Source organism: Pogona vitticeps, chromosome 6 (genome assembly GCF_051106095.1).
Source record: "Pogona vitticeps strain Pit_001003342236 chromosome 6, PviZW2.1, whole genome shotgun sequence".
Taxonomy (NCBI): domain Eukaryota; kingdom Metazoa; phylum Chordata; class Lepidosauria; order Squamata; family Agamidae; genus Pogona; species Pogona vitticeps.
In genome coordinates, this window is record NC_135788.1 from 67,285,780 (window position 1) to 67,312,787 (window position 27,008).

Below are 27,008 nucleotides of genomic sequence, written 5' to 3' on the forward strand. Positions count from 1 at the left end.
TTTCACCGTGCCTCGCACTTGTGCCGGAAATTTTAACTCGAATCCAATAAACTCATCTCCATCTTGAATCTGTATTTAAGACGTGCCCTATGATCCTCACGTTATTCGAGGAGACTTCAGAGCAAAGGGTTAGGTATTATCTTCTTAGTGTAAACCAAATCAGCAAAGCCGTGGAGAGTAACGTCTACGTCTTGCTCGTAAGGACTGGGGAAAGGATTTAGGTATTAATTGGAACCAAATTGCTACAACAGCCTGTTTATAGTCCAATTGTTGTGTTTCCGTTTTCAGGAAGCCCCCCCCCCCCCCCCACACACACACATCGTCTGGGGCGGAGCACTTGGGGCTGGTTCGTACGCATACCTACAGACTGCATTACTTGGAGCAGAATCTGTGAACTGTTCCTAGCAAGAGAAGTAAGACAAATGGGAATTCGAGACAAAGGGACTCCACTGAAAAGCAGAGCTGCCCTGGCAGTTCTCTTCCTGGTGTCAGAACTCTAAGGGTTCATTCACACGTGCAACCTGTTGTTTGATTGCTCGGTGCGGGGACCTTTTCGCAATCTATTATATTCGTGGCGTCTCACCTAATTTTCTGTAGCCACTATAGCCCAACAGCCAAACTAGGTGGAAAAATGGAGGACACGCCCTTTTCCCAGGTATAAATGTCGCTTCTTTCACACATACTATTCCAGAGAGTCCCGGGGCAGTTAATATCAGGGCCACTTAAGGAAATCCGCCTTTTGATCGGAGGGCTGCGAAATCTCTTCATACTCCTGCTGTACTGGAGCCAGGGCTGACTGGGACAAACTGTAGGCACTCCGAGTTTAGCAGGGAGGATCACATCATCTGCTTTCCCTGATCCTTCTGAACAGAGCTGCTGTCCTCACAGTGTTAGCCCAGGAAGGGATGGGAGGGATTCCAGAGGGTATACCGGATTTTCTTCGTAGAGGGACAAAGATGCATAGTATCCTGCTGCCTAAGCCCCGCACCATAGCCCTTGTCACTACAACACAGTGCATCAGTGTGGTGTAGGTGAAGTTTAGGGCGGGGAGGCAGGTCCCTAGTCAAGCACACCCATGGGGAAAAACGGATTTTATCGGAAAACATGCTGCTGTTTTTGTAATGCAAAGTGTTTGCGGGTGGCTTGGTTTTCCGTGAGAGCTTAGGATCCATGAACTTTGCAAAAGACCTGTTCCTGTTGAAGGTGAAAACTGCAAGAAATGGACTGTTGGGTTTGAGATAAAGTGTATCTCTGATGTTATGAAATAAAATTTCAAGGAAGTTGTGACGGGGTTGGCCTTGGGGGGCATGTTGTGTCCTTCTCTTTCTGCTTTGTCAGGCAGTCTCAGGTCTCTTCAGCCAAGTCCGACACTCATCATCACTACGCTGCTGCCCGCTGCCACCTTGGTAGCGTATTATGAACATCAGCCGATCTTCATGTTCTGTGGACTGTTGTTTATGTGCACAGGAAGACACACAGATGTAGATCAGTCGAAGAGGCCACATTTTTATATTCAGCTCTGAGGACGATCATTGTCAGGCTCCATCCCAGATTTTCTGCTGCCTGAAGATACGCTTTCACACACGTCAAGGTGAACGGTACCCAAAGCCAGCCAAGATGGGTTTTTGGCGGCGGCTGCAAAGCAGAAAATCCCACATGCTTCTCTCCCCATCTCTGGCAGTGAAAATACAACAGTAAGGTGTTAAATCTTTAACAATTTTTGGCCTTTTATGACACTTAAAATTTGCTGCCCGAGAGAGCCCTTTCACTCTGCCGGCTGTGGCCGCGCCTGACCCTCAAAACGTATCATTATGACACTGCAAGGAGCCACTCCGTGGAGAAGTCAATGAGCAGGGGTGGGGAGGTAGACCCATTACTCTGTTACTGCAGCGAAGACATCGCAGGAACTCAAAGGCGAAAAAGTCTCCTTTTGACAGAGACTACGGGCAGGCTGCCCCCCCCTCCCTCGGATGCGGAGGAAAGAAGCGGGCTGCAATCTGCTAAAGCTCCTGCCCAGTAAAACAGAGTTCCCCCTTTCAGGGGCCGGAGGTGCTTTCTTCCGCTTGGATAGCAAACCAGCGGCCCGGTTACTCCTTGAGCCTATTCACACGCCGTTTTTGTCCAGGGACTGTCCTGCAAGTATTCAAGGGCGGAGGGAAGGGGGATGCTCTCAACAGGTTGGAAGGCCTCCTTTCCCGGATCAAATGGTCAAACGCTGCCTTTGTCGTAGCATTTTTGCCTAATTGGATGTCCACTAAGTATACTTCCACAGCACAAATCAGTCCCTTCTTCCCCGAAAGTGAGACATAACTTTGCCGTGCCCGGCCCCCCCTCCCGCTTTCTTTTTAAGCTGCCAGAGGATGCGATGGCCCCAGAGGTTCGCCGGAGGCCCACGTGGGCTGCGGCGTGGAGGGCTGCCCTCCTGGAGCGGAGCCCCTGCCTGGCTCGCGCGCCCCGGGGAGGGGGAACCCCCTCCGTCAACACCGGCCGAGCTGAGCCGTCGGGGCTGGGAAGGAGGGCGAGTTTGGAGCACCCTTGCCCTCTCTCTCCCGCCCCCCCCGCCTGCCCGTCCTTCCTTTACTGCTGGATCAGGGAGCCCTGACGTGGCCAGGCGCTGATTGGCCCACGGCCGATAGGATCTAGGCGGCCTGCAAATTAAGGCGGAGGCGAGGAGGGCGACGATCGCAGTGCGCGCCCCTCTTGGCCCCCTCGAATTGGCGCTCAGCCTCCGCGCAGGGAGGACGAGCCCGCTCTCTTGCTGCCTGGCGCGCCCCGATCGCGTTGGAAAGGAAGGCAAGAGATGATCGCTGCCTGACCTGCCGCCCGCCCGTCCTTTCGCCGCCTCCCCCCCCCAAGTGCTTCTCCACCCCCTGCCTCCGGCTTGCCTGCCCGGCCTTTTCCCTTCCCGACCTGTCTCTCCGAAGCGTCCGCAGTTCCGCTTTCCCGGCCAAATCTCGGCTCAGGCTGCCTTCTCCAACTTTGTGCCGGTTGGAGAGGGAAAGCGTCGCGGGCTCGTCTGGCTGCGAGAGAGACACACACAGAGGGAGAGAGAGAGGGAGGGAGGGAGGGAAAGGGGGAACATCAGGGGAGCAAGGAAGCGACCGGTCGATCGTCGGCGCTTGCTGTGGCTTCGCGACCATGGAGTACACCGCGTCCCCCAAACCTCAGCTCTCCTCGCGGGCCAACGCCTTCTCCATCGCGGCGCTCATGTCCAGCGGGAGTTCCAAGGAGAAAGAAAGCCCCGAGAACACCATCAAGCCTCTGGGTAAGTCCACCCTCCAGATCGCGGCCCACCCGAGCTGGGGAGGGAGCGAACCGAGGGCCTCCTCTGTGGCCCAGGTCACTTCGGAGACGGGCGGGCGTGGGAATGCAAAGGGCCCGATCCGCTCTTGACCGGGTTGACGGTCGGTGTTTCTGGAGAAGATGGAGCTGCTGCGGCTCCACGGTGTCCCGGTTACCCAGTCCACTCGGAGCTTACTCTCCAGCAGATCTGGGGCTTTAAATCAGAATAATCCGCAAGGAACAAATACCGACCCAAATGGTCGGTCCATAAGCCCTTTGAAAAAACTGAGCGGGAAGTTTAAAATATGAAGCGAACCCAAGTAATCCCGGAAAAGGGTTAAAAAGCTAGCTATTCTGCCGACTTTGCTAAAGTTTATGATCCGACATATTATTGGTGGGGATGGAGATGGGAAAGGTGGGCCGGTTTTAGGCACCCAGGAGCCGATGTTTGAGTGATGATGGCTCCGCTCCGATTGTGGCGTCACCGATCCAACAGCCAGGTCGAGATGTCGAAGTTGCAGTCTGGGAACATTAAGCTCAATTGTTTTTGTTTTGCCCTCTCCCCTAGTAAAGAAAGAGGCAGGAATCGTTTCGGGGCCCTCCGACCGGAAAAGATATTTCTGAGCCCGAAAAACCCACAACAACCATATTTTTGATTGCTGTAGAAAAGAGGCAGATCGTAGAATAAGCTTAGCCCAAGGACAAAGCCTGTGAGGGCTACTGACTTTTTCTTCCATTTGTAGAACCGTTGTTTATAGTCTTTTTTTAAGGCGGGGGAAGGAAGGAAGGAGATCTAATGGAAATGTGAAGGGTTGCAATTCTGGAGGCATTGACTTCACAACAGGGCGAAACTAGCATCAAAAACGAGGCATCTTTGCTTAGAACTGAGCCTCCACCTCCTTCTAATGCAGTGTGGTTTATTATTACCACCACCACACCCAGAAAACCTGCATAGGATCCCGCTTTAAAAAGAAAAACCATTTACTTTGATGGGTCTTCCTTTTTAGTACAGGAATGAGCTGTTCTGTTTGGGGTGGGAGAAATTTGGCATTCAGAGTCCCTGAAATCGGTGGGATTCTTGCCCAGGCAACAGTCCTGTCGCCGAAGGCGCTCAGAGTCTGGGATCCGGTGGAATTAGGTCTCATTAAAACTACAGCAACAACAAACCCCGAAACGAAACAACACAAGGAAACATCTAATTGGAGCTGTTGTCAGAGAGAGAGAGTGTCTTGAGTGCAAAAAGCAGAGATGGAGTCCTCTGAAGTGAAAGGTCTCATGTCCGGTTGCAGGCCGGGACAAAACTCGGATGGGCTCAGATTTTTTATCCAAGAGTAGGCGGAGGATGCCTTTTGACAGCGACCCTAAAGCCTGTTCTGTAATCTGCCCCTGTGTGCTGTACGTGGATGGCACTCGGGTCCTAAAAGTGCTTCCTTCCACGCCGCCTTCCCTGAGCTCACAGGGATCTGGTTCCTTTCAGACGTGTTGAGATCAAAATCTTAGATTCGCCCGGGGGTTTGCTTGAAACTCCAGAAAGAATGAGCTTCCTCTTCCAGAGGTAACGCCATATTATTCAGGATTTCGCTTTAAATACTGTATCTGATGAGGCTGACAGTCGCACCGTGTGTGCGTGCCGGTGTGTAAATTTTCTTCTTTACTAAAAAGTGTCAGAAGTTGACAGAATTTAACATGGAAATATACCCCTCTTTTAAGAAAGCTACAATTATCTTTTGAAAAGTTTCCTCTGTGTCCCTCCTTAGCCCATTTATTTTAAAGTGCTGTTTTCTAGGCACAGAACTTGAGAATATCTGGATGACGACCTTCCTTCGAATATTTTTTCTTCGGGCGGAAAGGTTAACAAAAGACTTACCCGTTTATATTTGGAAAAACTTCCTTCGGTTTTCTTTAGGACTGTTAAAAAAAACAACAGCAGCCGTTTATTAGATATTCTCGACACTTCTGATTTTGTTAGTCGCCTATAGAAGCAGTACTAAATACAATGCATTTGAAACCGCGTTTATCTTGCCTGACGAGGAAAGAAGATCCAGAGCTTTCACGTGAAACAGAGTAGTAGAAAGGCGCTTTCTACTACTAAATAGTGCGTTGATCAAAACTGACCATTGCAACGAAAAATATAACCAATCCCTGGATAGGGGCAATACTATTTCTTCTGGGTTATTGAGGCGTGTGTTTATGAAGCTTTAGACTAGTTCATGTGATCCTGGTACCAAGAGAAATTTCTGTGAGCATTCTTTTCGAAGTTCGGTTAAGCAGAATTGCCTTAAGGCTGCTCAGAAGCGCTTTTTGGAAACCGTGAAAGTTCGCGCATTTCTCTTAGGCGTCGCTTGTATTTTCAGGGCGGCGCTCTTAGGAAAACGTTCGGCCCCTGCCCTCGCATTAGGCCAGCGGTTCTGAACTTTTGCTCCACCTGGTGTTTTGGAGTTCAGGACCCGGATGCCCTAGCCAGCATGGCCAGTGGTCAGAGGTTTGGGGAGCTGGCAGATCAGAAGACGTTCAGAACCACTGGGTCTAGGGTTTCTTAACTGAAAGGGCAATCACGTTCCGCTTTGAGGTAAGTAAAGAACAAATAAAGGACCATATATTTTGTACCTGGTTAACCCACCAAGAGGATCACCAGGAGACTGATCCTCTTAGTAATCTCGATTTTTGTCCGAGTAACGATTTTCAAACTGAGTCTGAACTCTGGCTGAGAAGAAACCTCAGGCCAGTCTCTTCAAATCCTCCTCCTGCGGAAGTCGGCGGCAGGTAGGTTCCTCGGGATCGCGCTCCTGCCCCGGGCTACCTCTGGCCTTGGGTCGCCGTTTGATCCCTTTGGCGCCCTCGGGCTCCCTGTGCTGAACCTTGCATGTCCGCCTAGTGACGAGACAAGGGTGCGCTTCGACCCCGAGATCGGTTCCGCTGACCTCTATGGTCCGTCGCCCCACTGAAGTCCAATGGACGGAAGTGTGAGATCCGACTCCGCTGGGTGTTTTGGAAGGCGCAAACGACAGGGGAGGATCGAGGGGTCAGCGCGGCTGACAGCGATCTCCCCGCGTCCCTGTCGCTGCCCTCTGAGTTCCAAAACATCTCCTGCCCACTCAAGGGCTACTAGATGTTCTGTGCCAACCTCTTTCTCCATTCATACTTAGGGAGAAAAAGTTTCTGGATTTTGCAACTGTATTCCTGTTTGCATTTCCGTCTGGGGTGCTCCCATCCCACATGGAAGTGGGATGTTCTGTGGAAACGATTCCGTTTGAGATTAGGAGTGCAAGGAAACAAATTAGGACGCCCACTGGACAAGGACAGGCGCTCAGAATTGCAGCAAAAGACGCGCCCGACGGAGAGCAGTGTGCTTAATTCCCTGGAGGGAATTTGGCCCTGGCGTTGGTGTTCTTGGTTTCAGACATGCAGTGTTTAGAGTGCAAGACACTGCGCGGTGCGTGGGGGTGCAGATTTGTCGCTAAAAGTGGCAAGACCATCATCAGTTGAACGTCTTCAACGGGGCTGCGCAAGATGTGCGCGCAGTCATTTCAGGGGGGCTCGCGCAGGAAAGCTTACTGGTGGATTGGGCCCTAAGGAAGGATTTTTCGGTAATAACGGTGTGTTGTACAAATTACACATCTTTCCCTTTCAAAACCAACCCTGTCTGTAAGAGGACCCTGAAATCTGGCCTTTGCACGGGCTTTACTTCGGATGACTGTGCAGAGAGAGAAGGAAGCCAGTCGCAATGTTTTTGGGATTTTAATACTCCGGCTCCTAAAAGAGTCAAGTTTATTCAATCCTATCGAAATAGCTACTTCGGTGGAAAAGCGGCGGAACGGATTTTTGGCCCGTCCAAAAGGCACCAGAGAATCGGAACGAAGCCGCCTTCTTTTACCGAGCCGGGCCGTGTTTGAAGGGGGCTCTCGCCCTGAAGCCCTCCCCACAGTGGTGCGTACATCTGCTGTGGCTTTTGACGCGGGCACCGCCATCCGACGGCCCGCAGCCCGCAGCCCGAGACACGTCCACCGCCTGGGAGCCGGACTGCCGGAATCGCTGCCAGTGACATCGCACAGGTGGCTGTAGGGACGGCGCGGACTCCGAGGGGACCGGCGCTTCCCTTAGGCCGGCGTCGCTTCCCGGCCTGACGCTGGGCCAGTCCCGCGAGGCGGGGGAGGGAGAGCGGGGCGGGCTCCCTGTTTCGGCTGTGCGGTCCCGACCTTTCTTTCGGGTAGGTCCGGTTAATTGTCCGGGGTGACGGCCCGCTCGGATTGCGGCCCCCGAGGGGGAGGGGTCGCCAATGCCTCCTTCTTGAGACAAGGTCTAATTCTGGGCTTCCCCGCCGAGGCTCGCTCCAGCTGCATCCCGTCTCCGGCCGCGATCATCGGGGCCACCCGACGGGCTCCCTGGTTTCCATCAAAGGGACGGAAAGCCGTCCCTTCCAGGCGGGCATCCCCAACAGCCTGGGCGGCCTTCCGGGAGACCTTCCTTCTCCTGCGCAACGATCGGCCCCGCAAGGAAAAGCCGCCCGCTGGTTCGGCCCCGCGCCTCGCCCTCTCGGGAAGGCGGCCTCAGCAGGAGCGCTTCCCGAGGGACTAGATCGGGGGCGCTTCTTCTCTCCAGGACATCCTCCCCTATTTTCCACCGAAGCCCAAATGCTTCGGATTAGGCCGGCCGGCACGAGGAGGCCTGCGTGCCTGCGGGATCCTTTTTCCTGGAATCTCCTTCTCGAGCTCTGCACGGGGATTTCCTTTCTGGGGCCCCAGTAATTATGAGCCCAGTACTATTGTCCTGCCTAGAAATATACAGAAATAGTGGCAAGGATCCATTTGTTGAAAGGGGCGAATGGCCCGCATATAGATCACAAGGCTCTCTCCAAATCTTCGGAAAACAATCCCGTCTGGAGGCACAGGCGGAGGAGTAAAAATTCAAAGCGGGACGAATCCAGATACCGCTGGGCTGAATTTTTGGCATCTCTCTCTCTCTCTCTCTCATTCTTTCTCTCTTTAAAACTTGCTTTGACTCCCCCCCCCTCCGCCCCGGGCAGCCTGTCAGTCTCGGGAAACTCTCCGGGAAGGTGCGACCCAAGGCTCTTCAATCGTTGACCCAGCCTTGAATTTAGCAGTTCCTTACATTTATATCGCGCTTCTCCTCCAGGGCGAGCCGCCCCCTTTCGTAGTTCGGAGAGTTCGGATAATAACTCCGGCATTAAGGCAGCGCCTGGCCCAGCGTCCCCCGGGAAGTCCTGAGGCCGAATCGTGATTTGACTCCGGGTCTCCTGGACCCGAGTTCGACGAAACTTGTCAAATGTGCCTAGGATTTAAAACGTGCCTAGGATTTAACGCGTCATTTTAAACGTAAGGATCTTCGGAGTGCAACGGGAAGAAGTTCCCAGAATGTTTAGCGGCGCAATTTAAAGTACTGTATCCCTGTTCGGAAATGAGTCCCATGGGACTCAGTCGAATTTATCTCCCGATAAGGGTGTCAAGGAGGGAAACCTAAACTTCCCTTTGAAATCCGAGGTGGGTAAAAAATGCTTTCATTTTCTGTCTTATTTAGTCCTGTAAACACTTTAGTAACTGCAAATACTTGAATACATACTTAAATACCCTCGCCTTGTTCCCCTCTGTAATTCGCCCTGTGTTTTATGCACTGCTGATGGACCACATTTGATGCTTCTCTGGAAAACTTCTTGACAAACACATACCTGCTGTTGCATCTTGAATGCCTTTACCCGGAAGAGAATCCCGATCAGTTCAACAGGACTGTATTTGAACGGCGTATGGTTCGCATTCCAGCCTCTAACAACCGGTGTGATTTTTTTAATTTATTAAAATAACTTATTTCCTTAACTCTGAATTCAAATTGACGTTTTTTAAATTTTCGGCACCATACCTACCGCTGCCCTCAAGAGGTGCAGCTTGGAACAATTTTCCTGATAATTAAATCCTCCTTCTGGTTATTTGAAAAGCGCAAGATCTGTTTTTGCAGCACATAACTTTTGTGTGAGAGCCCCCGTTGCATGCCAAGTGTCTTCCCTTGCAGTTACTCTGGACCTGATAATCCTAGGCTTCACTGAGTGTGAACCTGGTGCTTTGACTCTATCACCCCAGCCTTCATAACTTTCCCCCATTAATTAAAAAAAATAAAATAAAATAAACCCTGCATGTAGAAAATTGGTATCAAGGCTCTTCTAGAAACTCACCAAACTTAACTAAGAAAGACCATCCATTTCTTCTGAACTGACTCACCCCAGGATTGAGGGGTTTACCACCCCAGTAGGACTGGGGCAACTTTTGTTATAGACAGTGCAAGCCCTGTCCTGTTTGGCCTTGTGGACCAGTTCACTCTCCCCATCCCGTCCCTTTCTTTATATGGCATCAGCCCCTTTCTCTGGTGGTAAAAGAAATTGTTCCATGCAAATGCTTCAAGGTCCTAAAACTAAGGGCTCAGAAAAGATGAAAGAAGTGCCTACACTAGTTCTTTTCTGTATGAAAATAAAATTCAGGGAAGAGAATAGCATTTTAAAAAACAGATGCAAACAAAAAGAAAGGCACTGGATGCTGAGTTGATGAATTAGGGGAAGAGTCTTCACACACATTTTCATGATATTTAATTGGGAAGCCTCAGAGCAGCTACTTCTTTACTGTGTAAAACAGTGTAAATTAATCTCCTTGTTTTCTGCAGTTTCCAGGGGGGGAAACTTGACATTAAAGTTCATTTATCCTAGTAAGTGATGGTAAAAAAAAGGGACAGTAATTTTTGAGGCTCTGCTTTCCCAAAGTGTGCATACTCACTCATATAAGGCAGGAAATAGAAGGGGAAAAGACTCACTAAACTAGCGTTCATTGCCAATTTTGTAAATACCAATTCTATTTCTGGGAACCTTGGGATCTTCTTCCAAGATATCCATTTCACTTCTGGCCATCAATGGCTTTGTACTGAAATCTTCCTGGTGATTTTCAAAGAGATAGCTGTGCTACCTCTTATTTCAGTACCTATGATCAAAACAAAATAAAAGAAGAACTATAAACCTGATGTTTAAGTACTATATTCTGCATGTGTCTGAAATGCACTGTCACATTGAAATAAATTTGTTCATCTTATAGGTACCACAATACTTTGTTTTGTTTTATTCTGCTCTCTTCTTACTGCATGTAAGTCTCAGTTTCACTTCCAGATTATTTGTTTGTTTGTTTGTTTGTTTATCTATTTATTTATTTAAAAAGGAGAAGGCAGTTTACATCATTAAAGACAGTATTTAATGCTAGCAACAGTGAGTATACAAATACAAAAAAGGATCAAATACCACACAAAAAATAGAAGCAACACTAAAACACCTTTAAAGCCTTCAAAGCAGCAAGGTACAACAATTCATTTAAAAAACTCCAGTCAGGCAGCCAGTCACTAAGGGAAAGCTTGCCTGAAGAGAAGGATCTTTGTCTGCTTGCAGAAGGACAGCCAGTTTCTTCCTTCCTTTATTCCTTCCCTCCCTCCCTCCATCTGGTGTGGTGATTTGTTATTTCATTAGGATCAGTCCTCTCATCGGGATGTTGCCTTTTCTCTGTGTCTTCCTTTCAGAGCAATTTGTGGAGAAGTCTTCTTGCTCTCAGCCTCTGAATGACTTACCCAGTTTGGACGCCCATGGAGACTACAGCAGCAGTGGGAGCCCCTCCACTCTGTGCACCGAACCCCTCATTCCCACCACCCCGGTCATCCCCAGTGAGGAGATGGCCAAGATCTCTTGCAGTTTGGAGACCAAGGAGCTTTGGGACAAATTCCATGAACTGGGCACTGAAATGATCATCACAAAATCAGGAAGGTAAGATAACTGGGATACCACCAGTGGACTGGGGGGGGGGAGGCAGAGCTTCTCTATGCCTTGGATCAGAGATGGGAAGCACTCCTTGTTTGGATTACAGCTGCCCAAATACCCCAGCCATCATGGTCCATGCCCAGGTTGGCTGAAGTGTTCTGGCAGATGTAATTAAAAGCAAAAGTTCCTTCATCTGTGTCTTTTGCGTATTGGAAAGCCCCATCAAAGAGACTTACTTCTGCATAGAGGTCTGTGAGATTGTAGCTTCAAAGTGGCTTCTGCAGGAAACTTGGTGTGTGTGCAAATATACTTCAATAAGAGAAAGAGGAAATCTAAATGTAAAAGCCTGAAAAATGAGGACTTTGCTACAAAGACCTAAACCTAAGCTGTAGGTTTATCACATTTGAAGCAGCCAAATTGTGCTAGAACAGCTGTCTCAACATAGTATCCCATCACCCCATTATACCAGGGCCCATGTAGCTGAATGTGTTGTGAAGTTGTATCACTGGAAACGGTGTCTGAGCTGTTATCACATGATGATATGAACATTTTGTCTCTTCTGATCTATGGACGTGGTTTCACACATCTATGTCATCACTTGAAGCTGAAGTCTCTGGGCAGCAGACATGTGTTGTGTATCTGCCCCTGCTGAGAGCTTAGATCTATAAAGCAGTAACACAGCCTCTTTTATATTGCATTTGTCCTCACAACCTCTAGTGGACTTTCAGTATCTGCTGATAGGTATTATTCTGTTATCCTATAATGTGAATCAATGAGAAAAGTTCTATGTTTCCTTTTATTTCAGTTTTGGGTGGTGGTGGGAATGTATAGAGGATCAAACAAAAATAACGGGGACCTTGTTTTTGTACTTTATATTTGTCCTTGTTTTTATGCTGGGGAAGTTGTCTGCAACATTCTTACAAAATATCCTGGCAAATCCATCCCACCCCACCCCAATCCTGAGTTGCTTATGTCAAAAGCACAACTTCTAAGATTCTAATTATGGAAGCTATTCACAAAGTTCTCTGGCAGATATTCTTGGGATCTTACCAGAGTCACAAGGCGTGTATGACAGGGAATTCCTGTCATTGGGAATCCATATCTCATTGCAAGTAAAAGATGAAATGAAAATGACATTATTGGATTAAATGTTGCTGTCCTGTAGATGGTTGAGATCCACACAATTCTTCCAAAAATTAGTCTGTTGCATGGAAAACAATAAAAGGATGCACTTTAATGGACTGTAGCCATTTCATTAGAGGCATGGAGTGTTATCTAGCATATCACATGTGTGTAAGGTAGGTAGGGGTGGCTGAGATGGTAGACACTGAGGTTAAAGGGAAACTAATTGCAGACAGTATTGACAGTGAACATCTAATCTCTAATGTTTGCCACCAAGAAGACTTTACTGATAACACAAACATCAGATGTTAGGTAAGCCAATTAATGCATGCAGGGTGATGTGAAACCATTATGCAAGTGCAGGAATAGAACACCAAGCTATTTGGCAAATGGTCCAAGCTGGAGAGAGAGGAACAGCCAGATATGTACCCTGGATCTGTTTCCACCTCCCTCTTTCTTTTTCTAGGAAACAAAATAATCAGTATGCTTCCTTTCTCCTTCTCACTTGCTGCTGCTGCTGCTTATTTTTTCCAGCTAGATAGGTGAAGACTTCCATGGTGTCTGTGTATTGGCTAAGCAGACCTACATACACACAAGTCAACTTTCTGGGATTCTCTAATTAAGTCTGTGGCTCATTCTTCTGCACTATTGCTTGAATGGTTTTTCAAAAGCGATTGGCCCAAGTATTCTGTTTTAATGGAATTATGAGTCTCCAGAACAGTAACTCTTGTTCTGCAACCATAAGCTCAGTATTAGCCCACTAGACTCTGCTAGCATAAATATCACATGCTTTTATACTCAGTTTAGCTCTCTGGTGATAGACTAGAGCTTCCTAATCAATTCTAACTTGACAGTCTCTTCATGCATCTGATGAAATGGCCTGTAGCCCACAAAAAACTACACTCTAATAAACGGGGCAATTCTTTAGTGTGTCAGAGGGTTTTTCATAGTTCCTGCTTATCTTGAGTTAGGCTGGGTAGCTGTTTGTAGGTCCTACCATATGCCCCCCCCTCTCTCTCTTTTCCCTCCTATACAGACTCTGTTTAGCTCATTGCATCTCTGTCTCGTTTCTCAGTATGGCTTCCTAGAGGGAGTCCCTCATCCCCTTGTGTTATTTATTTATTTTATTTATTTGTTTATTCAATTTTTACCCCACCACTCTAGACAATGTCTACTTGGGGCGGCTTACATGGATAAAAAACACAAACAGTATATCATATATAAAATCATCAAATATACAATTATAACAATTAGTTACATACAACATAATACCAAGATGGCATGACTAAGAAAAAAAAAACATATTAGGTTGCCGCTTCAGCCTCCCTCTCCTTAACTCCTCCTTTTAGAGCTTGTTTGGGCTGGCCATATGCCTGGAAGAGGATATGAGGAGAGTGTCCCCACTGGAGGTTCCCAGCTAGTGTCTCCTGAGATGTTGGCAACCATATGTGGCAACTGAGCTTTACTTTCAACCCCCTCCCTTACAAATATATGAATTTATAATGTTTAAAGTATGGAATTGTTTCAGTCAGTGTAAGCTCTGGGGAGATATGGCTTGTTTTAAACATCCCCAAACAGAGAAATACAGGCATGTTTGGAATTTCCCTTGCCCCTCTGTCTGGTGGCCACACGATGTGTCTGTTTCTGATCAGGTTCAAAAGGGTTCTTTTCTCTGGTCTCTTATTTATATGCTCCTCATCTTATTTGCTTCTGTCTCCTCCAGAAGAATGTTTCCAACCATCAGGGTTTCCTTTTCTGGTGTGGATCCGGAAGCCAAATTCATTGTACTCATGGATATTGTTCCAGTAGACAATAAGCGATACAGATATGCCTACCACAGGTCTTCGTGGCTGGTTGCTGGCAAAGCTGACCCACCTCTGCCTGCAAGGTTAGTCCATTGGCAAACAATATCCACTCACTCCCGCCCTAACCCCACCCCTTGGTTTCATGTTACTTTGCCAACACTGAAAATAACCTGGAATCTGCTCAAATCAAGCTAAAGGGGGGAAAGTCTCATGTCACTCCTTAGTGATAGTTATATGACAATCAGTATACATGAATTATTCTGTATCTGGTCCATCCAAGTTTCAAATGTATTTAGTTCAAACTCTGTTCTGTCCCATTTCTGGGATTTTTTCAAAATGGGAACATCACATAAATTTTTAACTTTTCCTAACATATGCATTCTGCATGCAACTTTCCTATGATTATACGTATTCTTAATATGTCTTTCCCTAATGAATACATATACAATTTTTAAAGTTAAAAACTCAATTGCAAAATCCAGAGAAATCTGAAATCTGATAAATATCTCTACACCAATCTGAATATTAGTTCATGAAATGTAAATTAGGCCAGATTCCTTTAAAGTTAGGATCAAACAAAAATTTCCAAAGTTCCTAATCCATGATTCAATCTGATATGAACAGATTTTTCTCTCGTGTGAACTCCTTCATATTTTTCAGCATGATCAAGCAGTTCTTTAGCTACATCTCACAAAACTAAACTAAGGACATGCTTCCCCTTCCTTTACAAGTGTGCACAGAGAAACATATGCAAATTTGCATCAGCTTAAACAATGGGCTGGAAAACATGTAATACCACAGATGTTTTTTGAATTGCAGTTCCCATATTCCTTCCTAATTAGCCAATCTGGTTAGGGCTGATGAGGACTGCATCCCACTGGCATCTGGAGGACTGCCATGTATTTCCTATCCCTAGTTTACACAAGAGTCTTTAAGAATCTATACACTATATACATAGATATATATTCTCGATACAATTCTTCCCACTCTTGTATTGCAATGAAATCCAGGCATACTAAGCAAAAATATTATATTACATTTTGATGCTGTTCATGAAACATTTATTTTTTCAGCTGACAACTAACTCATGGGACATATTTATATGCTGTAGTCAATTAATGGTTGATTTGCTGTGCCAAGACTAAGATGTGTGATTTTTTTTTTCAACTGGAGGTCCATGTCTTTCACCTTCTATGTTAACACAACTCCTAAATAATAGGTGGAGAAACATGGAATTTAGTCTGGAAGAGAAATCTGCAAACCAATCTATTGTTTTCCCCCTCCCTGCCCAAGTTAAAGTGTTTACTGTTCCTAATTTCAGTTCTGTTTTTGGATACCTTCCTGTTCCTATTGATGATGGCAGGATTATAATGCAGTTCAAATGTCTCTTCCCTGACTTCCACACCAAGGCCTAAATGTTGAACCTCCATAATCCAAATCTGATGATTCCAACCCTTCCTTGTGTACAATGGTTGTAAATCTAAAGTGCCCCCCCCACTGAACTTCATCCAGACAACAATGTCATTTGGTTGTAGGAAACTCTACTCTTTCTGTTGCAAAAGGAGATGAATAAGCTGGGTGCCCAGTAGCACTTACTATGGATCATCCCCATTCCTTCCCTCCTCACTTCCTAATGAAGATTATCTTTCAATACAATGGGCTGAGTAATGGATCCTGCAAGGAAGACAGCTTGAGCTGATCTTTCATAAGAAGTAGCCATCACATGGTATAGGGTAGAGTGGTGCTTCAGAGGAAGCATGAGATCTTCATGTCATCAGTGCAGCCCTCTTCTGAGAGAAAAGCTTGGGATCCCCCTCCCCTGAAAACCACCATGTTATACCAACAAAATCTTTCTATAATAATTAAGTCACATTTCCATAGTCACAGGTCTCAGTCCAGTTGCTAGTCCCAATGAAAAGAGACCCATTGAATCAATGGCTAAATGGTGACTCAACACTTGTGTAATTCCCCTTCTTTCAGTGGAGCTGTTCTAGCTAGGATCAAGTGGATTCAGGACATGGCTCCACCCCCATATTTCTTATAAATATTTTAATATCACTTTTTAAAAATAATCACCCAAAGCAAATCACAGAAGAGAGAAAGGGAGAGATAACAACAGAAACAATAAAAATTATAATTTAAAATTACGTACAGTCTCAAGCAGTTTAAATGCCCAACAACATGAACATCTAAGAGCCAATAAAAAATTAAACTAAACATTAAACCCCAAAGAAATAACAAGATTTTCAACACATGCTTATATAAAGAGAAAAGAGGAGAGAAAGGAGGGGAAAGGAGTAAAAAAAAGTCCACATGTGCTACTGCAAGAAGGCCAGTGTGAACTTAATGGGCAAGGGACTGAGTTTTTGATGCCACTCTTCAAGCCTAAGTACGAGGGGGTGCTGATAAGTATTGAGCCTTTCCCAGAAAAAAAATTGAGCTAGGAAGCTGTAACTGCCACACTATTCTACATATTCCCCCAGGAAGTAAATGCACTTGCGACATATGTCCTGCAACTTCTTAAGTCCCTGCAAATAAAACTCTTCCGAGTGCTGGTGTAACCACTCATTTGCAGCATTAGTTGCCTCCAGAACACTCCCAAATCAATGTCCCTTTAGGTGTTTTTTGAGTTTGGGGAACAGATACTAGTCAGAAGGAGACAGGTTGGGAGAATAGGGTGGATGGGGCATCACTTGAAAGCCTAAGGACGTCAGTTTTGCCATTGTTTCACCTGCGGTGTGTGACGAGACATTGTCATGCAACAGGATGACACCCCTGGAGAGCTTTCCTCAACGTTTTTCCTTGATATTTTGCCTCAACTTCATCAATAAAGCACAGTAATATTTTGCATTGACGGTTGAACCTTGTTGGAGGTAGTCCACCAGCAGAACTCCCTTCTTATTAAAAACAAAACAAAAAAACAAAACAAAAAATGGTTGCCATTTGCTTCTGCACTGACCTTTGCACTTGGTACTTCTTTGGCCTGAGGGAACCATTGTGCCTCCATTCCTTAGACTGTTTCTTTGTCTCAGGATCATAGCAGTAGATCTATGTCTCATTACCAGTTACCAGTTTGCCCAGGAAATCTGACTCATTTCTTGCAAAATGTTCCAAAACAGCCACTGATGACTCCACACATTTTCTCTTTTGTTCAGTTGTCAAAAGTTTGGGGATCCACTTTGCTGCCAGCTTTCTCATTTCCAAGTCATTGTGGATAACGGCACCAACTCTCTCACGTGATATTCTCAGATATATACAGTAGCAATACTTTTGGCTGATATTCAGCAGTCCTTCATGATCATGTCATGGATGGCTCTCACATTTGCAGGCACAGAGACAGAAACAGGCCTTCCACTGGGTTTCTCACTTTTATCACCGAAATGGCAAGTTTAAAAATTGACAACCCAGTGTTGCATATGCAGGGCCAGTGTCACCCATAGTTTGTGATATTTCATCATGGATCTGCTTTGCACCTTTCCCTTGTAGAAACAGGAACCTGATTATGGTCCTATGCTGTTCCACATACGAAGAGCATAGGACTTTTCTGGAGATGCCACCATGTTCACTTTGGAGCTGAAAATGGAAGTTAAAATCATAGGTAGTTGATTTTTGCATTGTTGAATATAGACAAATTGGCCAATATACCCTGCAATTTATAGCTTCCTAGCTTAATTTTTTCTGGGTAAGGCTCAATCCTTATCAACACCCCCTCGTAACTTCATATGAATACAAGGGGTCCTTTGGCTCAGCCATTCTCAATATTTTCTTTGGGACAACGGCCATAAACACAATATGAAAGAAATACAGGCCAAATCAGGATTGTATAAGTCACAAAATAAGGTGATGCACGAGGAACTGTTTCCAATCTATGACCCCCTTCAAGTGTGCAGGGCCCCCCAGGAAGACATAGGGCCCTTGTTGAAAATGGCTGCTTTAGACCATTGATTTCCAATCTTAGAATTCATGAACATTCTGCTGATTGAGAGGGAGGTGGAGAGTTGAAGTTCAACAATGTCTCTGGACTCAAGGGTGGGATCAAACGCTTTAGATAACCTGCTTGTTGGCTATTCAGAACCTTAAAACTCAACATTAGCACTTCAATTTCAATCCGCCCTCACAATCCCCACATAACTAGTTCTATACAGTTAGCAGAATTTTGACTTATGCTGAAAATAAGCGAATTAAAAATTAAACCCGCCCTATTCCACACAAAGCCCATTTATAAATATTGGGGATTATTTGAAAAGTAGTTTGCAATATTGCCCCATGGATGACAGTGCTTGGAATTTTTATTTTTATTTATTTGAGTCCAAGACAGCTTAATGGTACAGATTGAGACAAACCATAATATATTACGAGTACTGTTAAAAAATAGAATGATAACACTTCAAGCAGCATTCTTGCACCTGATACGACCAAAACATGTCTCTCTAAAAAGAAATCTAGTGTGCGCGGTCACTTCCTGTGTAAGGAAATGATCATTTTCAGCATGCAGATCTATTTGCAGTGCATTTGCAGTGACTATTTTCCTACTCATCTCATTGTGCTTTAGAATTGTACAGTACCTGATGATGCAACTGAGGCCTTGAATTCTGGGTTTGTGTTTGGAATAGCCTAATCTCAGGATCAGTCTGGAATTCTGTAAAATGCTTCTGTTAACTAAAGACCTGGGTCCAGCTAGTTCCTTGTATCCAATCTGCGGCGTGGTTTTTTTAAAAAAAAATTAGTTCTTTTTTTAAAAAAACAAAAGTTAGGTGTGTAGTTTTATGGGTTTTAAAAATAAATTTAAAACTGAATTTATGTATGGCAAGAGGAATATTAATATAACTAAAGTATTCACTAGCATTAAGAATGGGGGGAAGAAGTTTGGTACAGGATCATGTATTACAATCACCTTTATGTTATTTCTGTGTCAAATATTTTTCATACATAGAAGAGATTCACTGAAGCCTATGAAGCTTACATTGTTCATGACTTTCAGTGTACTCAAAGTGTGATTAAATTCAGATTCACAGTGTACTGATAAAACATTCTGATGCATGAAAAATGCTGCAACCACAATAGAGGAAGTTGGGTGCATTAAAAAAAATGTCAAGGTTTCTCAAAGTAGTTCTTCCAGTATGGTATCATCCTATAGTATCTATCTTTGTCTGCCTATTTTGTGTAGTGCATTTTGTATACTCCATGTTATTATTAAATCAGTAACAATAGTAACTAAAGTTAGTAATACTAATATAAGTTAGTATATAAAAAAGTTGTGTGTGGGTGCACATAGACAATCCATGCTGCATCCTTATGGGTCTAAAATATAAATGCACTCTTGTGTATAGTATACAAGTACACCTTAGAATATAGTATACAAGATGCAGCACAGAGACAAATTAGTTTGTTTAAAGACATGGCATGCAGAGGTTTGTAGCATTTTGCTGCTGTTTGGGAAAATAGTTTTATTTCCGTTTTTTAACCTGTTGCGTCAATTTAGCTTTCATTTTTAAACTTTGTTTTCAATTCTACTTTATTATCTTGGTTTTAATCATTTGTTCCTATGTACTACCTTGTTGATAAGGTGGGAAATCAACCAATTCATCAAGCAATTGCTAGAATCAATTACAAATTATGTAATGCAATTTGAAAATATTTATTCATTAGATTTTAGAAATCACTTCTTTGTTGCAATGCTCAATACAGTTTATATCTTCTAATAACGATTTACAATAAAATGGGCTCTACTAGACAGGAAAAATAAGGCAGTGAAGGAAAATAAGTTTATACAAGAATCAAATAGTTTCTTCTATTTTTTACATCCAGCATGGTTGGGAATGTGGCCATCACCTCTAGAAGGCATCATGTTTGAGAAGACAGGCTTATAAAATAATTTATGTAAGAATCAGACAGAATTGTCCCTGAAGGATATGTTCCACTATTGCTCCTCTCTCAATCAGAGCAAAGTGGGATGGCTAATACTGTAGTGGGATAGTTAATGGGTTTTTAATTCTGTATCTATTTACAGCACATTCTTGTATATCAAAGATCATCCAGCCAATAGTCAAATGCAGCCAACAGATTATCCTCAATTACTTATCCACAGATTACTTATTCTCCTTTCCTTGCAAAGCAATTGAAGTTGACAAAAATGTCCTCTAGCACCCATGGGAAGTTTTTTCATATGAACTGTTGTCGTGTGGGGAGAATTTTTTTGGGGAGGGGTTCAGAGCTAAAGAAGGGGGGAATAACTCTCCAATCCCTATGGTTTTTCCAGTCACACACAAACACACATACATCTTCCCATAGAATTCAATGGGGTTCATTCCCAAGAAAATAATCTACAATCTAAGAAGAGATCAGAGAAGTATAGAACAGCACTGCTGAACAGATGAGTGGTAGTCTTTTTAAAAATGTACAGATCAATTAAGCAATTTTTGTTAAAGGCAAGAGATCTCTTTCTGAAACAATTCTGCTGTTTCTTGTTGTTGCTGTTACATGCCGTCAGGTGACCTCCAATTTATGTCAATCTTGGTAGGGTTTTGGAAAGATATAAGATGTTGAAAAAGTGGTTTGTCAGTTCTACCTCCTATTGAATTTCCATGGGCAAGTGGGGACTTGAACACCCTTTCCAGTATATCACACCAGCTATATCTGTACTTCCACTTCCCCAGAAGCAATAGATTTTTCTAAAAGCCTTTAAATTAAAGAACAGTGCTTCTGTCCCTGTTATATTTCCAACACTCAAGGGCTGCAGTCTTCTGCTCATTTCAAATCAGCGAGACTGACCTCTGAACAGACATGCATGGATTGCTTCTGAATACACACATATATACCTGTGTCCACCTCCTCAGGAGTCCATTTTAATTAAAAAAGCAGGCCTTACATGTGAGGGGAATTGTCTAGGAAGAGGCTGCATATCATGTATGCCCAAAAGGAAACCAAATATTTTTCTTCTTCCAACCATTGGAGATGCTTCTCTATATATGTGAAAAATCAGATATGACATATCCCAGAGTCATCTTCTTCTAATACTGATTTTGGAATGATTTATTTTCAGAGCTTCAAAATGTAATGCAACTTTTAGTGTGTATGTGTTTTGTTTTGTTTTCAATTACACCTTCCTGAGCACCCAGCATGGTCAGTATTTCAGCTACTAGAAGCTGTAGTCCATACAGCATCTTTTCTAAGTGTGGCGTATATGAGGGAATGTGCTTAGAAATTAGGCTTCCTAATGGTCTCCTGACCAAAGTAGTATGGAGTGAGTTTTAATCTAAAACGTTTGTTCTCCTCTGCTAAGAGTGTCTCTTCCAAATTCAGCGGAAGCGCTTTCAATGGCTGGAACAGTAAACATGGAGTTGTGATATCATGCTTCAGTTATTTCAATAAACCCTTTTTATTATCACCTTCTGGTTTCTGAGACCCCTGACACGAAAGCCACATTTCTATCTGTATGTTTTAAAGTAGGCATTAAAATAGTGACATACATGCATTATGTCTTTTGCAAGATTAGGCCAAACAACATTAACTTGTTGAGCTCGGAAAAAGACACGCACATTCTATCTTACAGAAGTGATTTTTTTCAGAAGGAAAGTAAGAAAGAAAGGGGTGGCAATCACCGATGTAGGTAAGGACTGGTGACATTTTCCCCCTGGGGCACTCCCCACCTCATTTCTATATAGAAACAACTTTCAGCACTACAACTACAGAAGCTGAAATTAGCAAGATTTAGTGAGTATCATTTGAAAGCAGTTCTATTCATAACCCTTCACCATGGATAACCACGAAATCCTTCCTTTCCTGCTGTCAACAGGCAAAGCAACTTTTTCTTTATGCTTTGAATGCAGAAGGCAAAATTCTTTTAGGAAGAAGTTCTATTGTAAAACTTTTCAGTGATTCCATGAATAGAAGACTGTCACTATTTAGCTTAGATTGCTTTAGGAACCAGACCAGAAGTTTGAAAGACGTATCAGCTTTATGAGTCCTAGCTTGCTGATAAATATTCTGCTTCCTTTTTAATTCCTTATGTGTGTGTATGGAGGGAGGGGCTGTTTCTCTCTCCCTAACTTTGTTAACAGAGTATTGATTAGTACCCTTGATAATACAAGCCACCCTTTTATTTGCTCTTTACAAAGTATAATGTTTCCGTAGTCCATGTACATTTTGATCCTGTACAATGCAAACTATTTGGTCAACAGCAGATAAGAAGAGAATCCCTCTACCTTCCTTGTTCCTGCTTAAGCACTGGCTATTTATTATATTTTATTTGTTTCACTTCTCAGACATATCTCTTATATTAGGATACCCACTGTGGTGTAGTGGATAGACTGACAAACTGGGACTCAGGAGACCTGGGTTTGAATCTGCACTCATACCTTAAAAGTCCTGTTAGGGTTACTATAAATTGATTCTAGCTTGATGGCATAACATTTTACTAATAACATAATGTTTTAATAATGATTATTATTTTATTTATTTATTTATTTAAAATATTTTTATCCCACCTTTCTTCTTAAAAAGAACCCAAGGTGCCTTCAAGTCAATTATGCTGGCCCTTTCCAGGGTTTTCAAGGTAGAAAATACTCAGAAGTAGTTTACCGTTCCCTTCTTCTGGGGGTGTCCTGGGACTGTGCAGCTTGTCCAAGGCCACAAAGGTTGGGTGCACTCCCGGGGGTCATAGTGGGAAATCATGCCCCCAACCTCTACAAAATGCACTGAGCTATCCACCTAGCAACATAACCTTTTAGTTATTCTTTTTATTCTTATCCATTTGTTTACATCCCCTTGTCTCCAATGATATAGCCTTTCCTCAAGACAGTAGACCTCGTTGCCCACACTTTCTGCCCCCCTGGCAACTCTGTGAGTCAGGCTAAAGTGTGACAGCATGCCTGGCCCAGGGTTATTGGTCATACTTCATGGTTTCCCGGGGATTTGAATCTGGATCTCCCACATCCTGTGTCAACATTCTAACTCAGCCTTTGCCAACTCAGTGGCATCTAGTTCTCTGACTTCTATGCTACCCTGGATCTCACTGAGTTTTTATATCAGCCAGTTGTTATTTTAAGCTCAAAATAGCTGCAGGGTAAAGCTATCACTGTCCTTTACTGTCTACAATGATATAGCAATGAACATGCTTAACAATGATCTAGAATGGAAGCATTAAACATTAGCTAATGATGTAAAAATATCCTTTAGGTTATAGAGGAAAAAGCCCAGGAAGTATTACAGCTTTTGAAAATAAACATTTGATTATGATCCAAGCCAGCAAATGAAGACATTAATGAGTGTGTTTTAGACATCTCTGATGAGAATTGTATTTACTTGAAATGTTTTCACTGATTTCAGTGCCATCTCTATGTCAGGAACTTAAATTGGTTCGGAGCTCTTTTAATGTGGCTTCCCCTGAAGTGTGCAGTGTTGGGAATGAATCGTGCCGTGTTTGGTGGAGTTTCCTCCAAATAAGGATGCATAGTTTTGCCACCTTTTGGAACCTACTCCTCAAAATTTCCTTTCACTAAACATGTCTTGTTCTGATTCAGTCTCCTATGTTCCGCAGGTGTCTTTATACCTACCTCTTGTTCATGGGTGGCAGTGTTTCGGCTGCCTAGGAAGCACACTTGAACACCTGAATACATTTCACAGAATTACAGTTCAGATAAGATGGGTCAAATGCTGCTTCCCATCCCTAAGCTCACCCTTTTCCTGTTCTCTCCTGTCACGTTTCTTCCACCAACAGCAGAAAATGGGTGCATGGCTCCTGTCGAGAACATCTGCCCATGATTGCTATGAACTCTCATTGGAATCATCTGTATACTTGGAAATAATTGTGTTTTTAAAAAAAAAACTTTTGCACATTTTTATATTTGCCTCCCAGGAGAGGAGCCACTCTATGAAGCCTTGAGCAATCTGCACAGCCTTGGAGCAACACTTCTTGGAAACCCTAGAAAGGGTGACCAAGGAGTCAGAATGGAAAATCGTTGAGGTGCAGTCTTAGCATGCTGAAATGACCCATCAAAATGTTGGGAGTGATGCGATTTATTCACATCTCTTGTTTCAGATTAGTTATGAGGACACTTGATTTCTTCTTCATTGTTAGGGCTTCAGATTGGATGAGTGCCTGAACTTAGGCAGGCAAACAGCATTGCTGGCTGGGCTGGTCCTGGCAGTTGCAGCTGTTGATGCTGTATGATGACTTGGTTACAAAAGAACAACATCCTGGCTTCAGATGGGCTTGACTGACATTGAAGGGCCTTGTTATCTGTTGGTTTTCTAGGCTGTACGTGCATCCGGATTCTCCCTTTACAGGGGAACAATTGCTGAAGCAGATGGTATCCTTTGAAAAAGTGAAGCTCACAAACAACGAGCTGGATCAGCATGGTCACGTGAGTAGCTGGCTCCATGGGAAGGGAAAACAATGTCAATGCTCTGAGGTAATCGCATCTGCTGGCACACCTGCTGGAAAGGGGCAAAACACATGGAAAGGTGCCATGACTCCAGGGAGGCTGGCATGATAATCAGAGAGCAGTCAAAGAGCTCTGAAATTTCATGGGATTATTCCTTGGAGTTGAGAGAAGATTCTAGCATGGGTCCTTTGAAGGAGAACGGTGGAGGTTAAAATATTTTAAATAAATAAATAAATAAAATATACCTCAATTATCCTTCCCTTGCTTCTTGAATGTTAGGAACTGGGTGTCATAAACAGCCTCCATTAGCTGAGCCAATCTGTCAGGGTTAATATGATAACAACATGGCAGAGAGATATTGCTTTTCTCACCATTACACTCTGAAGGTGTCTTGAATCTTTCTCAAATCTTGGGAGACAATGTATCTATGGTGAAGACATTTCATGGATTATTTTATATTAATTACCAACAGAAGTACCCAACTTAAAAATCCTTGAGACCCCTCCCTCAGTGCAATTTGTCTCCCACCTCCTAGGTAATTCTTCTCTCCTCTTACCTACTAACAATCCATTTTTGTAGATGGTCTTCCTCTCCACTCACCCACATCTACTCCAGTGCTTTCCTCTCTCTCACTGAGTTAAGAATTCTTCCTCTTTCCTTTTCTACCCATTTCCCCCTCTTTTCTTACTCTTTCCTTCCTCCTTGTACTCTTTCCCCTGTTCTTTAGCTTCTCTTCCTCCTCTGTGCTATTGCTCGCTCACTGGATTTTCTCTTCTTCCATCAGGAGGGCTGCTCAATCTTGCCATCTGCTTGCCTTCCACTTTACCTTGCCAGGCAGCAGGACATCCCTAGCCCTACAGAAGCACTGCCAAGGGAAGCCGTAGCCATGGTCAGCATATTGTTTTCTTTCTCCTGTCTAGAGGCTCTCTGGAGAAATGAAGCTTCCAGGCCTGACTCCAATTTCCCCTTAAATGATTAGGGAACTTTGCCATGGAGTGACTGAAGAGGACACTTCAGGCTACCGAGAGATTAAAGTTAATTAATTTTATTTAGTTAGTTATAAATAATTGGGTATAAATCCAATAAATAATATTGAGTATAAACCCAATACATAATAATAATAATTTAATGTCTTTTACCCCACTTTTCTCCTAAGAAAGGACCCAAGGTGGTTTACAACACTGAAACACAATATTAAAGCTAATAATAATGAATTATTCAAATATTAAACAAATTAATAATATTATATTAAGAATGCAAGTATTACTAAAATAGATTTAGAAGCAACAAAATCCAAACCATCTCTTTTTAAAACTTCTCCTAGACAGTTTGTCATTAACGAAAAGCATGCCTGAAGAGAAAAGTCTTCACCTGCTTGCAGAAGAACATTTTTAAAAATCAAGTAATCCTGAAGAGTGCCCAGGGCCCCCACTTCACATGTTGAATTTCAGGTGTTAAGGTTTTGCAGTCTTGGAGTTGTGGAGGAGACACAAACACTTCTTAATTAATGTAGCTGAGACCAGGGGGGATGAACTGTGGAAGAAGATACATGCTTAATGCACAAAGCTCATTGAGAATATATCTGGCAGATGTCAAGAATGCTGGAAAGTAGATAGGAATGTTGCTGGCCCAAAGTGAGAACTGACAGCCCTTCCCTTCCCCATTTCCCCCCTCCTCTAGATAATCTTGAATTCAATGCACAAATATCAGCCAAGGGTGCATATCATCAAGAAGAAAGACCATACAGCTTCCCTGCTTAACCTGAAATCTGAAGAATTCCGAACATTTATTTTTCCAGAGACTGTGTTTACTGCTGTCACTGCCTACCAGAACCAATTGGTGAGTGTTTCCAGACAGTCTGATAACTCTTGTCCATTCGTTATTTGATAAATATGACATGGCCAAAACTAGAATAGAAGATATGAGTGATGGGGACTGGAATTTGAATTACTGTTGGTGTGGCCCAGAGGTCTGGCTTTCTTAGCCACTGGATGAAATCCTGTTCCACAGCTCCATGTATGCACAGTTGATGATGTCACCAGCAGTAGCAAATCACCACTAATTAACAGCTTCCTTTGGAGATCCTGTAGTGCATGCAGATTTGTTGCATTGTACAGAAGTTGTGTGCACCCCTAAAATCAACTTTAATCATTGGGTAATCAAGAGGATTTTTTTTTACTGATAATATCATCCCTGGTGCACACATGGGAATGTGCAACAGGATTTCAGCCACTTTTAAGAAACTATGTATGTAGGGAGCAATCTGAGGAAAGGTACAGAAAGCCACAGTGTGAGTTGTGGATTTTTAAAGGGTCCTTCTTACCTTTATCCTTGGTTCTCAGCACTGCATGCTACATTATCAGTACACAACTATTGCTTGAAAACACGTGGTGTTTCAGCTGCCTTAGGCCACCTTAGCCGAACAATCTGAGCATAGAAAAGTAATTCTCTGAACCACAAAAAACATAATAGGATGTTTTTACTCTAAAGAAAAACGTAACCTGGGAAACTCTGTCAGTTTGGATTAGAACTCCTGAACCAAAATTTTCTGTCCCAAGTCACTATTCTGTTGCTTTCAAAGTGAAATGGGAACTGAGGGAGATGATTCTCGGTGAGAACCTG

General features: G+C 43.8%; 1 protein-coding gene across 1 annotated transcript in view; it reads left to right on the forward strand.

The window, feature by feature from the left end:
- Nucleotides 1-2,671: 2,671 nt before the first annotated feature.
- Nucleotides 2,672-27,008, forward strand: part of TBX20 (T-box transcription factor 20) — a 53,001-nt gene continuing 28,664 nt past the window's right edge. The window contains exons 1-5 of the mRNA XM_020788187.3: nucleotides 2,672-3,265; nucleotides 10,840-11,080; nucleotides 13,920-14,084; nucleotides 24,257-24,365; nucleotides 26,067-26,225. Coding sequence (XP_020643846.3) covers nucleotides 3,139-3,265; nucleotides 10,840-11,080; nucleotides 13,920-14,084; nucleotides 24,257-24,365; nucleotides 26,067-26,225 — 801 coding nt within the window. The 5' untranslated portion in view covers nucleotides 2,672-3,138. The remainder of the gene's footprint in view (nucleotides 3,266-10,839; nucleotides 11,081-13,919; nucleotides 14,085-24,256; nucleotides 24,366-26,066; nucleotides 26,226-27,008) is intronic.